Source organism: Anabrus simplex, chromosome 1 (assembly GCF_040414725.1).
Source record: "Anabrus simplex isolate iqAnaSimp1 chromosome 1, ASM4041472v1, whole genome shotgun sequence".
Taxonomy (NCBI): Eukaryota; Metazoa; Arthropoda; class Insecta; order Orthoptera; family Tettigoniidae; genus Anabrus; species Anabrus simplex.
This window is the reverse complement of record NC_090265.1, coordinates 1,363,474,285-1,363,492,030: the sequence shown is the minus strand read 5'-3', so window position 1 is coordinate 1,363,492,030 and position 17,746 is coordinate 1,363,474,285. Positions and strand designations below refer to the sequence as shown.

At 42.1% G+C, this 17,746-nt stretch overlaps 1 protein-coding gene across 1 annotated transcript in view; it reads right to left on the bottom strand.

Annotated features, from left to right (window-relative positions):
* The window catches only part of LOC136859064 (uncharacterized), a 792,234-nt gene extending 774,978 nt beyond the window's left edge, over positions 1–17,256 (bottom strand). The window contains exons 1-2 of the mRNA XM_068225768.1: positions 17,217–17,256; positions 7,136–7,612 (exon numbers count right to left, since the gene is read on the bottom strand). Coding sequence (XP_068081869.1) covers positions 7,136–7,608 — 473 coding nt within the window. The 5' untranslated portion in view covers positions 7,609–7,612; positions 17,217–17,256. The remainder of the gene's footprint in view (positions 1–7,135; positions 7,613–17,216) is intronic.
* Positions 17,257–17,746: the final 490 nt, after the last annotated feature.

The window sequence follows — 17,746 nt, the reverse complement described above, 5'->3', positions numbered from 1 at the left end:
TCCCGAGACTGGTAGTAGTACTCATGAACTATTATGGCTATTATGGCCTATAATGGATTTTACCACTACTGCAAGAGATCCTTATAGTTGTCCCAAGAGTAAGACGATGATAATGAACAGTATTGCAAAGGATGGTGATATACGATGATAAAGCGTTGCTAATTGCAAACATTTTACATAACTTTGAATTCAGGTTGTTATTTACTTCAAATTCTTGCCAGATGTGGCAGTGGTTGCTTGAATGACTATGTTTCTCGATATAGTTATATTATCAACAAGAAATTTATATTTCCTTGTGTATAAAAATTAATGGGCGGACAAATCAAGAACTGACATCTGAGAAATGCAGTATCACAAATTATTACATGTATTTTATAAGGTCATGTAGGGAAGAATAATCAATAACGTGTGTTAAGAAGAGTTAGATTCTACTGCCATATGCACTACCGAAAAAAAAAACATGCAACAATCTCAAGGATTGTGTTCAGTGGCACCAGTGCAATTAAACCATATTTTTATTTATAGAGTACTTAACAAACTTTACGTTAGCTCTCCTGAAAAACTGAATAAAAGGACACATATCAGTACAGAATTAACAGTAATAATGCTTCAGCTTTTAGGAAGCAGGAAATTATACAGTGCGACAAAAAGTGACATATGAGTATTGGCTTTATCGGATATACCAGGTGGCTCACGAACGCCGTACTTTCTACATATAAATGTCCCGCATGCACAAATGATGAATGGGATGTCTACCAACTGATTTTCACAGGGGAACTACTGCCAGCGGGCAGGTTATGTCATAATATGAAGAGATAAGAATCGAAGTGTCGCTCGCAGCATATTACTCAGCGACACCGGTCTAATGCACCCCTTGCATTAGTAAACATCTTTTTCCACCGCATACTTCTAGGCTGATGTATGGTATAGCCGCACTATATTTGCTGTCTGCATATCGACAATGACTAGCGTGTTCAGCAGCGATGAATAGACAGACATTATTTTAAACTGGACAACCTGGTCGGAATGCAACAGAAACTCCAAACAGACGTATGCCTTCTATGCACGTGTTTCGCCTAATCGTATTAGTTTTTGATTTTCATACAATCAACTCTTTTATCGAGTGGAATGTCTACACGTGTATAAATTAATGAGTTATTAGATATCCTTTACCGCATCTTTAGCGTGTCTATCAACAGTAGCGGCGATTTGATTAGGGGGTGGGGCGAGGAGGGACAGTCACCCTCCCCCCCACACACACACTCACTTTGTGGAGTAAACATTACATTTTTATTCCACTTTAACCAGCTGTAACTAGGAATTATTTTTTGCTAATTGCTTTACGTCGCACCGACATAGATAGGTCTTATGGCGACGATGGGTCAGGAATGGGCTAGGAGTGGGAAGGACGCGGCCGTTGCTTTAATTAACGTACAGCCCCAGCATTTTCCTGGTGTGAAAATTGGAAACCGAAAAAAAAACATTTTCAGGTCTGCTGACAGTGGGGTTCGAACCTACTATCTCCCGAATACTGTATACTGGTCGCACTTAAGCGACTGCAGCTATCAAGCTCAGTGGAATTATTTTTAGAAAGCTCTTTGTACAAGCCTTGTTGACTTATATGCTAAATCTTTCCTTTATTTTTTAATTATTAACATAATTATTGGCGTAAATACGCACAAAATGCCGTTCGTCGCGGCTAACCGATTTGTACAACACTACAGAAAGCAGGAGAGTTTGCTTGTGCTTTGAGGAAGGCTAGTAGGGGTACATATTTTTTGCCAAGGTCGTGGACACTGAGTTATAATTCACCCGCTTGCCGCGCGCATTCGTCAGTCTGACAGTCTCTTTAGTGTCTGTTAGTTTATTAGTGTGTATTCAAATACTGAATGATTTTTAATTGCATTATCATGCCGTACTTCAATGTAACTGTACCGGGCGAGCTGGCCGTGGAGTTACGGTTGCGCAGCTGTGAGCTTGCACTCGGGAGATAGTGGTTTCGAATCCCACTGTCGGCCGCCCTGAAGATGGAATTTCGTGGTTTCCCATTTTCATACAAGGCAAATTCTGGGGCTGTACCTTAATTAAGGCCACAGCCGCTTCCTTCCCGCTGTGCCAGTGCGACGTAAAGTCAATTTGTAAAAGATATTATGTAATTGTAATTTCAACGCGAGAGAATACAAACTTTACTTTCACCGGACTAAATTATTTCGTTTTTATTATGTTATTTTATATGTAGGGTAAATGTAATTAACCTGCCCGTGGATTATTCGTTATAATAGTTTTGTTTTGAGGATTTGATTCAATGCTGTATAATTAAATTTTCACCAGGTGTCACAAACATACTACAGGGAAGGTTAAATACATTTACTTAATAAATAACATAACACAGAGAAATAGTTTAGCTAGTGAAAGGAACGTTGGTATTGTCTTCCGTTGAAATACAATTACAACTGAATACCTTTTTTACAATTTGCTTCACGTCGCACCGACATAGATAGGATTTATGGCGACGATGAGACAGGAAAGGGCTACGCGTGGATAGGAAGCGACCATGGCCTTAAATATGGTACATCCCCAGCACTTGCCTGGTGTGAAAATGGAAAACCACCGAAAACCATCTGCACGGCTGCTGACAGTGGGATTCGAAACCACTATCTTCCGAGTGTAAGCTCACAGCTGGGCGCCCTTAACCCCAAGGCCACTTCGCCCGGTACAATTAAATAGAAGTATGGCATGATTATGCAACTAAAAATCATTTTGTATTTAAATACACACTAAGAAACTAACAGACATTAAAGAGACTGCCAGACTGACGAATGCGCGCGGCAAGCAGGTGAATTATAACTCAGTGGCCACGACCTTGGCAAAAAAAACACTGTACCCCTACTACCCTTCCCCACAGCACATGCAAAGTCTCCACTACTTGCCGTAGCGCTATACAAATCGGTTAGCCGCGACGAACAGCAGTTTGTGCGTATTTCCATGAATAATGATGTTAATAATGAAAGAAAATAAACGAAAGAGTTACTAGATAAGATAACAAGGTTTGTACAAACAGCTTTTTAAAAATAATTCCTAGGTGCAGCTGGCTAAAGTGGAATAGAAATGTAATGTTTACTCCACAAAGTGGGGGCGGGGAGCGACTGTCCCTCCTCACCCCACCCCCTAATCGCCGCTACTGTTTGTAGACACGCCAAAGATGCAGAAAAGGAAATCTAATAACTTATTAATTTATACACGTGTAGACATTCCACTTGATAAAAGAGTTGTATGTATGAAACAAAAACTAATACTGTTCGGTGAAGTACGTGTGTAGAAGGCATACGTCTGTTTGGAGTTTCTGTTGCATTCTGACCAGATTGTCCAGATTAAAATAATGTCTGTGTATTCGTCGCTGCTGAACACACTAGTCATTGCCGATATGCATACAGCAAATATAGTGCGGCTATACCATACACCAGCCTAGAAGTATGCGGTGGAAAACAAGGTTTACTAATGCAAGGGGTGCCTTAGACTGGTGTCGCTGAGTAACATGCTGCGAGCGACACTCCGGTCCTTATCTCTTCATATTCTGACGTAACCTGCCCGCTGGCAGTAGTTCCCCTGTGAAAATCAGTTGGTAGACATCCCATTCATCATTTGTGCATGCGGGGCATTTATAAGTAGAAAGTACGGCGTTCGAGAGCCACCTGATATATATGCGTGTTTATTGTGTACTTTATACATTTGTTATTGACTTATTAATAATACAACAGTAAGACACTCATAGTCATTTACGTTCCGTAGATCGCTTATGTTGTTCACTATGGACAAGCTTTACTATATTAGGAAGAATGATGTTCGTAAACAGACGCAAAGCCGACATATAATGGTCATTGTTATACATGTAAGCGCATTATTTTAAAACTATTTTTGGAAAATAAAATGTTCGGAGTCATAAGTAAAGCAAAAATGATCATCGTCTTTGTGGCGTTAGATAATTATTCCTACATCGTATATTCGATTTCAACATGCTGTATCTTGTATAGACTTCGTGTACCCCTTAAACTACCTGCCACGAAGTAAAGTGTCTACTGTGCCACAGCATAACACTTGGTGGTCAGGAAATAGTGGAAATGTATTCCCTTGCGCAGCCTGTCTACATTACCATGCCAGCACTAATTACTTTTACGGTTTGTGGAGACATAAACGGACCAGAATTTGGTTCCACACGAGATTTTTAAGCTGTGGAAAAACTATCAACACCGAGAGAGGTGGATACGCAGTTCTGGCGTGTAGCTGTAAGCTTTAATTCAGGAGATAGTGTGTTCTAAACAGCCTTTCACCAGCCCTCAAGATGGTATTTTTGTGGTTTCCCATTTTCACACCAGGCAAGTGCTGGGGCGGGTACCTTAAAATTAAGGCCACGGTCTCGTTCTTCCCATTCTTAGCACTGCCCTACACCATTTTCTTCATTTTCCTTCACCGATTGTGTTTGATCACGTGTATTTTTCCGACTGCCTCTTCGGAACTTCGTAGTCCTCATCGTCCATTGGGCGGCTTGTTTCGGATTCTGATTTTCATACTACCTATACACGGTCTTACCTCTCCAAATCGCCGCCGACCCTTAACATATCACAACAGAAAAATAATGAATTTATTTGTCTACAAGTTCAAACCAAAATAATAACATTCATCTCCATTTTATCTTCTCATTATCGAATAACTCTTCAGCTTCGTGTCTCTGCATATGAAGCTCAGTGCGAAATGCGGTTAATGAACTTTATACTGCATTATAAAACCCACCAAATTTCGAAGAGACTAAATTTAAAGCATGGACAGGACACGGATATTTAAGAAAGAAACAATAGACGAAATCAAATCAAAAGCACCGTGGCGGGCTGAGTGGCTCAGAGGGTTAAGGCACTGGCGTTCTGAGCCCAAGTTGGCAGGTTCGATCCTGACTCAGTCCGATGATATTTAAGGTAAGGGTGTATTCTGCCCGAAGGCGTCCGAACCTCCGCAGAGGTGTGCCTGAGCCGGAGTTTACATGCGGTAGGATGGTCAGTTCCTTTCCGCTCCTCCATTACCTTACTCCCCCACCAACAGCGCGTGGCAACCCATCCAAATCTTGACCACGCCAAATGTTGCTTAACTTCGGAGATCTCACGGGATCCGGTGTTTCAACACAGCTACGGCCGTTGGCTGTGATATTTGGACGTGTTCTAATATGTCAGCTCCGTCTCGGTAGATTTACCGGCACTTAAAAGAACTCAGGCGGGACAAAATTCCGGCACCTCGGCGTCTCTGAAAACCGTAAAAGTAGTTAATTGGACGTAAAACCAATAACTAATTATTTCATTCAATCATCAAAAGCACTGTCATGGAGCAGAGTCAGCCTCCTGATACACAGGTAGCGTGTCCACCTCTTGCCTGAAGGCCCAAGGTCCTAATTCCAGCCAGTCTAATGATTTTCAACGTGGACTAATGGCTGGAGAGGGGTTCATTAAGCCTGGAGAATTCAACTGAGCTAGTACTTGGTATGAGATTCAGTGGACCCGACCATGAAGGCCACTGCTGACTACATGGAATTAATATTTGCAGACAATCTGGTTGGCCAGCAGTCGTCTTGGCAATGCTTTGTTTTTGCTATGGAATAGATCGAATTGATATCGGTTAATGACTGATAGTGGTGATGGTAGTGGTTGTGGTAGCGGCGGTAGTGGCAGTGAGATTTATTATGGAAAAAACCAACGGGAATATCAGCCCCTAAGTTAAAAATGCTAAGGGTGCAAGAACACGGACGAAAACCATCCGCTGTACAGAAATGGAATGGTACATGCCATACTGACTACTTTGTTGAAGTACTGGCATAAGTACTGTACATTCATGATGTCTTGTAGAATGCGGAAAATATCAAAAGTTTACTACCATGTCTTTTATCGAGCACAGGTTTAATTTGATGAAATCCAAATAATTTAACAATGGAAGTGTCTTTTCTTTTCTTTCTTAATCTCCTTAGCCTCCAGGCTTTGTTTTTCCCTTGGACTCAGCGAAGGATCCCACCTCTACCCCTCAAGGGCAGTGTCCTGAAGCGTGAGACATTGGGTCGGGGGATACAACGGGGAGAATGACCAGTACCTCACCTGCTATGCTGAACAGGGGCCTTGGTAGGGGATGGGAATATTGAAAGGGAGAGGCAAGGAAGAGGGAAGGAAGCGGCCGTGGCCTTAAGTTAGATACCATCCCGGCGTTTGCCTGGAGGAGAAGTGGGAAACCACGGAAAACCACTTCCAGGATGGCTGAGGTGGGAATCGAACCCACCTCTACTCAGTTGACCACCTGAGGCTGAGTGGACCCCGTTCCAGCCCTCGTACCACTTTTCAAATTTCGTGGCAGAGCCGGGAATCGAACCCGGGCCTCCGGGGGTGGCAGCTAATTACACTAACCACTACACCACGGAGGCGGACGAAGTGCCTCTTCATTGGTTGGAAAGAACTCCTGTTACAGTGTGAGGGATAATAAAGACAGAGCTTGTAAATTAGGTTCTGTGGCTTGAAAAGGTTTTTAAAATAATACCCTTGCATCCAAATACAATATTTTGTGTAATTTGGTTATTATAAGAAACTGTTACTAAAAATCCTAGGGAAAGGTCGCTTTTAAACTCACCATAACTGTTCTTTATTCTTTTGCACTGTATGTAAAATGAGATTTTTTTCACTTTGGTAATAGAACATATGATTTTCTTCATTAAAATGCCAAGTAGATTGTTTTGAAAATGTACGACTGTTCTGAACCAGATTCTCTAAGGACAAGATCAATTTTACAGCGTAAATTAGGAAAGCTAAGCCCCAGACATAATAAAGACACATAAATCCCATCAGTTCCTTGGGTTGCCAAGAGGACTGATGCTGAGTGAGATGGCCTGAAGAATTTGGAGCGTGACATGCTGATGAAATCCTCGTGACTTGGTCCATAACCTCTCGTATCATGCGGTTTCTCGGTTCGTCTCACAAGACTGAGTTCCAGCCCTCATTCTAGAATTAAAATCCTTGGAATGATCGGGAATTGAATCCAATGTCTTCAGATAACAATCAGGAGCGTTACCAGTAATCTAACTCTATAACCGTTATGAATTAGACCAGAAACTTACCTCTTAGTTCCATTCACTTCGTACGAACTGCGGTAGAAACCATCCAAGTTGTCATTCAAGTTTCCTGTGTAATCAATATCCACTCGGTATGTTCTTCCCTGACTCAGAGACTCTGCCAAGTGTATAACGAGGAAATCCTTAGTGAGGTCTCTCGTCACATTAGAAACGCGAAAAACACGCCCGGACCCCACCTCTATGATAGTTGGTAAACCGTGGAGTTCCATGTCTGCGGCGTGGAGAGTGATGGAACTGGTGGACCGTTGAGCTTGGACTATAATGGACACATTGCCATCGAATGTAAACTGACGAGTAGAGTCCCCTTCATCCAGATAGGGCACGAGCTGAATGCTGTAACTGTATGGTAGTACCTCCAGAGGTAGTCGGTAGCTGTCACTGGCATCAGCAATATTCGCAGCAAACGAACAGAATGTCAGCACATAACAAACAGCCAACGGCAAACGTAACGTCTTCATTTTCCTGCAAAGAACAAGCATAAGAAATCGTATGCATTATTTCGTTACAATATCCTTTTACCGTGCATTGAAACACTTGACTAGCATTTACAATGTATAGTTTAGATGTAACAATGAACCGTCTATCAAGTTATCAGCCCAGAATGTGATTGGATTCTATAATAATGCGTACAAGGCAAGATAAGAAGCGAGGGAGTTTTGCCATTGCTTTACCAACAGATTTTTTTTTTTTTTTTTTTTTTTTTTTTTGCTTTACGTCGCACCGACACAGATAGGTCTTATGGCGACGATGGGATAGGAACGGCCTAGGAGTTGGAAGGAAGCGGCCGTGGCCTTAATTCAGGTACAGCCCCAGCATTTGCCTGGTGTGAAAATGGGAAACCACGGAAAACCATCTTCAGGGCTGCCGACACTGGGGCTCGAACCCACGATCTCCTGGATGCAAGCTCACAGCCGCGCGCCTCTACGCGCACGGCCAACTCGCCCGGTCCAACTGATTCAGAAAGTACTATTGCAACACATCTGATCCAATGAGTAGCGCCTGTCGTAACATACAGTCTCACTGAGCATTATTACTCAGTACCACCCTCACCACAGCAGCTACCATACCGTCACAGCCATCAGTGAGACTGAGACTTGTGTGGAAGCTACATTTTACGCTGGCCTGTGACAAGAGAGAGTTATAGAAGTGCTGCATCTATCAATAAACAGACCGGGCGAGTTGACCGTGCGGTTAATAGCGGGCAGGTGTGAGCTCACATCCGGTAGATACTGGGTTCGAGCAGCACTGTCGGTAGCCCTGAAGACGTGGCTTACTATTTTCACACCAGGCAAATACTGGGGGTGTACCTTAATTAAGACCACGGCCGCTTCCTTCCCACTCCTAGGTCCTTCCTATCCCATCGTAGCCATAAGACCTATCTGTGTCGGTGCGACGTAAAACCAATTCTAAAAGAAAAATAATCGGTAAACACATCCAAGGACTAACTAGAACATCGGGCTATAAATTAAACATTGCGAATCAAACCCGCGGTGGAAGGGTGAATTTCATGTCATAAAGAGTTGTATTTGTTCTGGACAATGTGTTTGTACTTAGTGTACACCTACCACTCCTTATTTCGATTCTTTTCATCCTTCATATCGCCAATATCTCTGCCTACAAATTCAAACTTTTTGCTGAGAGCGCAGTATGCTTGTTATCAAGAGATTAGCGATGTCCCATGGTGAAATAATTATACAAAACTTTACCCTATTTGTGGCATAATCGACTTTCTGTTAAAGAAGTGCCGATGTGTGAATAAGTGTTTGGTGGTCATGTCACAACACTGTAAAAATTTTCCTAGTGTGCAGTGATACCAATAAATAATTGCACCATACGAATTAATTGGGGTATTACTAAAATTCATACCATCAAAAGGTCGAAATTCTCCTACGGCTCACATGTGAGTAGCTAAAAGAACAGTTGTAGAGTGGAGGAATTTATCAGTTCCTGGTAGCTTAATTAATTGTTCAGAAGAGCTCGTGAATTATATGGAACCACTGTATTATTTCCCGCTGGATTGATGAACGCATAAATATTGGCTCCCAATCCTAGGAGTTGCTCATTCTTGAAGGGCTTAAGGAGCACTCAGTGTGCTAGTTTGTCTTACATCTGAGGCTTTAAGAGACTGACATTTTCTATGCCAAGTTAATCGTACATGGTGAAAAGTTTTATAAGTGTTAAATAGTACGGCTTAATTCTACATTATAAATCCGCACTGCATCGTGAGTTCGGTGAACGATCGAGATTCGGTTTCGAACTGTGCTCGTAACATCCGCGTGGCGAGTCGATGCTCACGCGTGAATATGCAACCCGCTTCGTGCAGTATTCATCCGGGATCAGAGCTCCGGACAATTCATAGCGTGTGGAAAGGAGTGTGTTAAAAGTAGAAGTGTTCTTTATCTGGACAACAAGGGTCACATTTATGCATCATCTATTAAATCAACTGATGAAGAAGTTGTGATCGAAGCAGTGTTATTTTGATATATTTTACTTTTATGCAGGTATAAGTAAATAATTTTATGAAAAATTGTATACCTAATGTAGCTATCAGCTTGCATTCGGGAGATCGTGAGTTTGAGCCCTACTGTCGGTAGGCCTGAAGATGGTTTCCCGTGGTTTTCCATTTTCACACCAAGCAAATGCTGGGCTGTACCTTAATTAAGGCTACGGTCGCTTCCCTCCCACTCCTAGCCATTTCCTATCCCATCGTAGCCGAAGTAACTATTCTGTCGGTGCAACGTAAAGGAAAGTGTAAAAAAATATATATATATAAGAAGATTTAACATGTCAGGTTAACTTTTAGTAAGTATAATATAATAATTTCGTGTGGCTGTTTCTAGCCGAGTGCAGCCCTTGTAAGGCAGACCCTCCGATGAGGGTGGGCGGCATCTGCCATGTGTAGGTAACTGCGTGTTATTGTGGTGGAGGATAGTGTTATGTGTGGTGAGTGAGTTGCAGGGATGTTGGGGACAGCACATACACCCAGCCCCCGAGCCATTGGAATTAACCAATGAAGGTTAAAATCCCCGACCCGGCCGGGAATCGAACCCGGGACCCTCTGAACCGAAGGCCAGTACGCTGACCATTCAGCCAACGAGTCGGACAATTAGTAAGTGATAGTCACGCAGGATTCTAGGAGGTATGTCACCCCTCCTAAAGTGAGAGTTTCTAAATAAGTGGACATGTAGGATTGTAAGCCATAAACATATTAATGTTGAACAAGAATGCACTTCATTCATTGAATATTTAAAAATAATTCCGCCCACTTTAGGCACGGTTGAGCACGTGTTTTAAATGTAACTAGTTTTGTCAAAGGAAATTTTTTTGTCATGGAATTACAAGGGCATCTACATTAATCTAAAGTCTGTGAAATAAAATAAGTATGTTGAAAGTAGAACGTCAAAGTCAAATTCAGGAGGTTGCTTGTTTTCTCTAGTTCCTTTTTGGATTAATTCAAAAAGACCTCATAAAATTCATTTTTTGTATTAATGATGATAATAATAATATTAAAATGATTATGGTTTAGGCCATGTGATAACTAATACACACCAGTATCATGTAAATGTATATATAATGTAGGCCTAAAATTGCAGTTAGTTTGAAGATAATACTGATCATGAAAATAAATATAAGTCAGAAATTTTTAACACAGTTTTGATAGCTAAAAAATGTGTCATAGGCATGTGTACAATTGAACAAAACCATTGTGATGAAAAATGTGTATTGAAGCCACAGTTCTATAGTGAAGTGAGCAAAGTCAATTTCTGCACGTTATTTGGTGCTGCACAACTGCTTATGCGTTGTGAAATAGGGCAGTTTCCCCTCGTATAAGAGAGTGGTTATATTTAGTCCCAGTTACCGGGGGAAATAATCCACTATAAGGGAAGTTTGGCTGCGTATGGGCATGTCTGTGTTGTACGTAATGAGTTGTCGACACAGTTATAGACTGTTTCTGTTATATGAATGTTTTATCTGTAAGATTGACATGGTTGGAGGTCATCTAATCAGTGTATCATGATAGTTATTGATCATATGTCATTTGATATATTGAAAGCTATCATGACCAGGTATAAGGTTTAGTCAGGACGTAGATGTTGATAACTGATAGCATAAATTGTCTTTCATATTACTCAGCTGGTGAAGCCGTAAGTGACCGAGCGAGTAGGCCATGCGGTTAGGCTTGCATAGCTGTGAGCTTGCATTCGGAAGATAGTGGGTGAGCTCCACTGTCAGCAGCCCTGAAGATGGTTTCCCGTGATTGCCCAATTTCACACCAGGAAAATGCTGGGCTGTACCTTAATTAAGGCCACAATCGCTTTCTTCCCATTCCTAGCCCTATCCTATCCCATCGTCGCCATTAGACCTATCTGCAAAGGCACGAAGTAAAACAAAAAGAAAAAAAGAGAAAAACAGAAGCCGTAAGTTTTTATAGAGTCCACCTCTGTGGTGCAGTAGTTCATGCGATTTGCTGCCACCCCCCGGAGATCCGGGTCCGATTCCCGTCTCAGTCATGAAACTTGAAAAGTTGTATGGGGGCTGGAATGGGGTCCACTCAGTCTCTGGAGGTCAACTAAGTAGAGAGGTGTTCGATTCCCATTTCAGCCATCCTCGAAGTTTAAAAATCGTAATCATGAGAGGTTCATTGTAGTTTTCTTGTAAAGAAGACATATAAATCTATAACTCGTACCAATTTCAGCTGTTGAATCCTCGTTTTCTCAATATTGCTGTGAATGACAGACAGAATTAAGCTTTTTATATATACATATACTGTATATAGGTCGCCTCTGCTGTGTAGTCGTTAGCTTGATTAGCTGACACCCCCGGAGACCTGGGTTCGTTTCCCGGCTCTGTCATGAAATTAGAAAAGTTGGTACGAGGGTTGGAACGACGTCCACTCAGCTTCGGGAGGTCAACTGAGTAAAGGTGGGTTCTATTCTCACCTCAGCCATCCTCAAAGTGGTTCTCCATGGTTTCCCACTTCTCCTCCAGGCAAATGCCGGTATGGTACCTAACTTAAGGCCAAGGCCACTTCCTTCCCTCTTCCTTGCCTGCCCCTTCCAATCTACCCATCTCTCAACAAGGCCGCTGTTCAGCGTAGCAGGTGAGGCCGCCTGGGCGAGGTACTGGTCCTCCTTTACAGTTGTATCCCGACACAATGTCTCGCGCTCCAGGACACTGCCCTTGTGGCGCTAGAGGTGGGATTCCTCGCTGAGTCCGAGGTAAAAACCGACGCTGGAATTTAAACAGATTAAGAAAGAAAGAACAATACTGTATAGATAGATACGAGAGATGTCCTCACTCCATGTGAGCACTGCAGAGAGGTTTGAAATTTAATCCAGGTTTTGGCTAGCAATCTTCTTCTTCTTCTTCTTCTTCTTCATATGTTTACCCTCTAGGGTCTGTTTTCCCTCGGACTCAGTGAGGGATCGCACCTCTACCGCCTCAAGGGCAGTGTCCTGGAGCTTCAGACCCTGAGTCGGGGGATACAACTGGGAAGGATGACCAGAACCTCGCCCAGGCGGCCTCACCTGCTATGCTGAACAGGGGCCTTGTGGGGGATGGGAAGACTGTAAGTGATAGAAAACGAAGAGGGAAGGAAGCGGCCGTGGCCTTAACGTACCATCCCGGCATTTGCCTGGAGGAGAAGTGGGAAACCACGGAAAACCACTCCCAGGATGGCTGAGGTGGAAATCGAACCCACCTCTACTCAGTTGACCTACCGAAGCTGACTGGACCCCTTTCCAGCCCTCGTACCACTTTTCTAAGTTCATGACAGAGCCGGGAATTGAACCCGGGCTTCCGGGTGTGGCAGCTAATCACACTAACCACTACACCACAGAGGCGGCCTGGCAAGCATTCTTACTGTTTAGAAATTGTACGACCACCTCCCTTACCTTTCCGTCTAACATTCTGATGGCAATTTTTTTTTTCAAGCAATGGGATTCGAACAGGAAAACGACGGTGTAACACGATAAATATAACGCCTTAATGACCACGGCCTGTTAGTTTTCGTGCTTATAGATGCAGATAATATGTTTTCATACCTCAGAATGGAAAAAATGATCGATTTATTTTACTGGAAAATAGCAGTTTTCACTAAACTGTTTGATGGTTAACGTTGCCAATATCTGGTACCAGTTGGAAGGTAACAGAATGTACGTAGTTCCAAATCTTGCCGATATATAGCTGTGTAGGCCCCTACTAACGTCAACATGGCGATGAGACAGTAACTTCGCTGACAGAAACCAATTTTTCCTTTAAAAGAGTACAAAAGTCATGGCCGTGAGAGGTTCATTGTACTTACCTTGTAAAGAATGCATAGCGTCCGCCTCTGTGGTGTAATGGTTAATGTGATTAGCTGCCATCCCCGGAGGCCGGGGTTCGGTTCACGGCTCTGCCACCAAATTTGAAAAAGTGGTACGAGGGATGGAACGGGGTCCGCTCAGCTTCGGGAGGTCAACTGAGTAGAAGTTGGTTCGATTCCCACCTCAGCCATCTTCGAAGTGGTTTTCGGTGGTTTCTCACTTCTCCTCCAGGCAAACGCCGGGATGGTACCTTAAGGCCACGGCCGCTTCCTTCCCTCTCCCTTGTCTATCCCTTCCAATCTTTCCATCCCCCCGAAAGGCCCCGGTTCATGTGAGGCCGCCTGGCCGAGGTACTGGTCATCCTCCACAATTGTAACCCCGACCCAGAGTCTGAAGCTCCAGGACACTGCCCTTGAGGCGGTAGAGGTGGTATCCCTTACTGAGTCCGAGGAAAAAAAACAACCCTGGAGGGTAAACAGATAACGACGACGAAAGAGGGTATAGAAATCTATAACTGGTACCAATTTCAGCTGTCGAATCCTTCTCGTTTTCTCAATACCGCTGTGAATGACAGACAGAATTAAGGATTTTATATATATAGAAGTCTATGAGGCATGTAAGTTGGGCATGTTCGATAGTTACAGTCAGTTCAGATTGCGGAGGTAATTTGCCGTTAAACTCCAGAAGATTAGAAGAGTTGTTGAACCCTGCTTTCAGCCTGGTATTAGGCACATGAAAGATATTTAGCGATTCCTCTACGTAGAATATGTAAGTCATCGCCCTCTACTATGACTGCGCAAATACGCCTTCTCATTCGCCCGGTCACACATGTAAACGAGCGAATACGTCATAGTTACCAGTTCAGGCTCTTGGAGCTCTGGGAAGCTGGCATTAGTCTGCTTGAAGAGATACGCTCAGTGATCATTGCTAGGAGTGCTGCCGTAATTCGAGCCTTTGTTTGCCTTATTTGGCTTGTTTCTTTGGTCGTGAATCGTTTTAATGTTTATGTACATAATATTGTTTACTGCTGTGTGCCTTGATGTAAGATGAAAAGCAGATCGGGAAGTGGGATTTCGTTTTATGAATTTCCTTTCAACGAGTATCAACGTCATAAATGGCTAAATGGTATCTCAAGAAAGAATTTTCTCTCTTAATTTCAATTCCAGGTCATATGTTTGCCACACCGAATAAATTCACACTTTCACGCTACGTAGGAGATATAAACTGCGAGACTGGAATAACACTCTTAGTAAAGGAGCGCCTCTTAGCAGAAAGTCAGCGCCTAACTGAAGCAGAGAGATTGTGTTTGTTGGTAGTCCATCGAACAGCAGATATTATATGACAAGAAACTGGACACCTCCTTTGAATAGAAAGACGCTTCGTTCCATGTTGAGCGAATAAAATCTACTCAAGATGACTGCCATGCAAGCGAAAGTAGAAATCGAATTACCCTGGACAATAACCTTCCCTGTTTTATAATTTCCGCTGTGACTACAAAAGAAAGGTTACCAGCAGCATTTTTCTTCTTTAAGAGGCTTTTAGGGACAGAGCTACATACTTTAACACTCGCAACAATAATGGAAGTCGAAGCTTGCGGTTTGTTCGTGTTGCGCATTGTGAGTGGCAATCATAACACTAATGTTAGCATGATAAGAAGAATGTCTTCTTCAAAACATATTAAACCGAAGGTCTGTCATCCTGTTGATAGTGAAATGCCTCTTCTTGCTTTCGACCAGTCGCACATTCTGAAGAAGTAAGAAATTCTTTACTAAAAAACAAAATCTATGTTTGATGGTTTCCAGGATATAAATGGTGATTTTATCAAGAAACTGTATCAGATGCAATCAAATGAAACTGTGAAACCGGTTCACTTTTCTTACACACAAAAATATAGAGCCGTCTAAGTTTAAGAAAATGAACATGCGTCGCGCGAAATATATTTTCGCGACTGAAGTAATAACAGCCCTAGAATATTTAAAAGACCATTCGTATACAGATATACACGACTTTTTAATGGAGGTACCACTGTCAAATGATTCGATATACATGTCAGTAGCACAAATGTAGCAACATTGCAACCGGACAAGATGCTTGATTCTTTTGACAAGACCAAGGTGTGCAACAGTGCTAATGGACTTCATTTATAAAAGAGATTAAAAGAGTAGGCTGCAGTACCCATCTGATTTGCCAATGTGGATTTTGAAAGTTATTCATGATTTTGTATTGAAAGCACAACCATTTGTTCATAAAAATCCTGTTGCGTCTATGAGTGACTATTTAATGTCCGTGTTGCGTGATTTTCCTCACTTCAGTTGTCCTAAAATCGGACATTCACAGTTATTGAGTGAAGTAATTTGCGAGTGTGTTATTCTTGTATTCTTAAATAACTTAGCCACATAAATAACAGAGATCTTTGAAAGACCGAAATATAAGAACGCGAAACACTTAAACAGAAAAGTGTGTGAAGTTATTTATTTCTACAGTATTTACTACCTACAGTTAATATTATTTTGTACGGTTTTTCCGCTGCGGAAGGATACGTTCTTCACTTAATTTCTTTATAAACGTGTAAGCTGTGATTCAAATATATTTATAGAGTGATTGGCTGTATATTTAAACAAAAATTTACAAAACACTTAACGTGTGCTGTAATGAACAATCGTGTTTCAGTGCCAGCGAAGCAGCGCTCGGCGGTAAAAATGGGAACTAAGCCCATATCGCTCATATCGCTGTTTTGGGAAAGCGCATTAGCGCAGCCATAGTAGAGGGCGATGTATAAATTAACGCCCCCCACCCCCCTCCTATTTGAAAACCGACAACTGTACTCTTCTCCATTTGTTTCCAAGGTTCGCCATAGCTGAACCGCTAACGTCAACCATACTACTTTTCACCGTATCACAAGCGCTGAGAGGAAATAGACAGTTAGATTGACCCCAATGTAACTCCTGCGTGCCGGCGCGCTATCTAGCGTACGGCTGGCGCCGCTGCGCCGGGAGCTTTGTTTGGACAGTTCTGTCTTGGCATGGCTTCCACTTACTTTCATCTTCCCTATACGATCACTCTTGGCCAACTATCGTTCTTTTTCGATTTCGAAATTATTAGGTTCTTAGGTTTGCGAGGCCTTCACAACCGTCATTCTCAGAAGGTTCGGACCTATCCATTTTCTTTCTTATTTTTGTTAAGAAATAATTACTGCTCAGTTGTATTCCCTCTTAAAACAATAATCAGCACCACGCTCACATGACCGCACCACCAAAGCCGGTTTATACGCATATATTTATCTCCCCATTGTGGGTACACTAATTCATTATTCCAACCTGTTTGTATCATAAATAATAATAATAATAATAATATGCAACTACGAAACAGATATTACATCGACTAAGTGTTAAAGGAAAAAGATACTCAGATAATCAATCGTATTCACGTCAATGGACAGTGTTTTCAACGAATTGACGTTGCACTGACCTGGGGAAAATTGCACGAAAGACAACTAGGATTGGGTTTATTATTAATATTATTATTATTATTACTTAATCCGATTAACGTCCATTTAATTGTGAATGGTCGTTTGAAGCAGCAGGGTGCAGGAATTATGCCTTGAAATGGCTTCTTCCATTAAGAAAATCATTACAAAAAGTGCATGTACAGTTATGTTATAAATTTGATCATCTCCAACTACCTACCAGTAAACACTCACACTCTCCAAGCTCACGAAATGAAATGTTTACTCTACAATATATTGTTTGTTTGTATGTTACCTTATCGGTGAGGCGATGACAAGAGAATAACAGGCCAGCAAGGAACGTGCGCACAATTTAAGGGACCTCAAGTCCTTGGCACCAGTAATCTCAGAACATTTTATCAGGAGGTTTATCAGCAAGGATGAGTTATTCATATTAATGATCTACAGTTTTAACAAGAGCCCACTTACTGTTTATCTCATGTGGGGATTTCAAGGTGCGAAATACGAAAAAAGTTATCACTCTACGTTTAAGTGGGTTACTTAACGACTAATTACGCTTACCAGGGAGAGCATGATGTGGATGCTGTGGAGTGCACACTGCAAGGACAGAGATACAAACTTTTTATCGTCTTCATTTTCTCATTGTTCTTCTTCTTCTTCTTATTATTATTATTATTATTATTATTATTATTATTATTATTATTATTATTATTATTATTAGCTTTACGTCCCAGTATCTACTTTCACGATTTTCGGAGACGACGAGGTACCTGAATTTCGTCCCGCAGGAGTTCTTTTACGTGCCAGTAAATTTGCAGGCAAAAA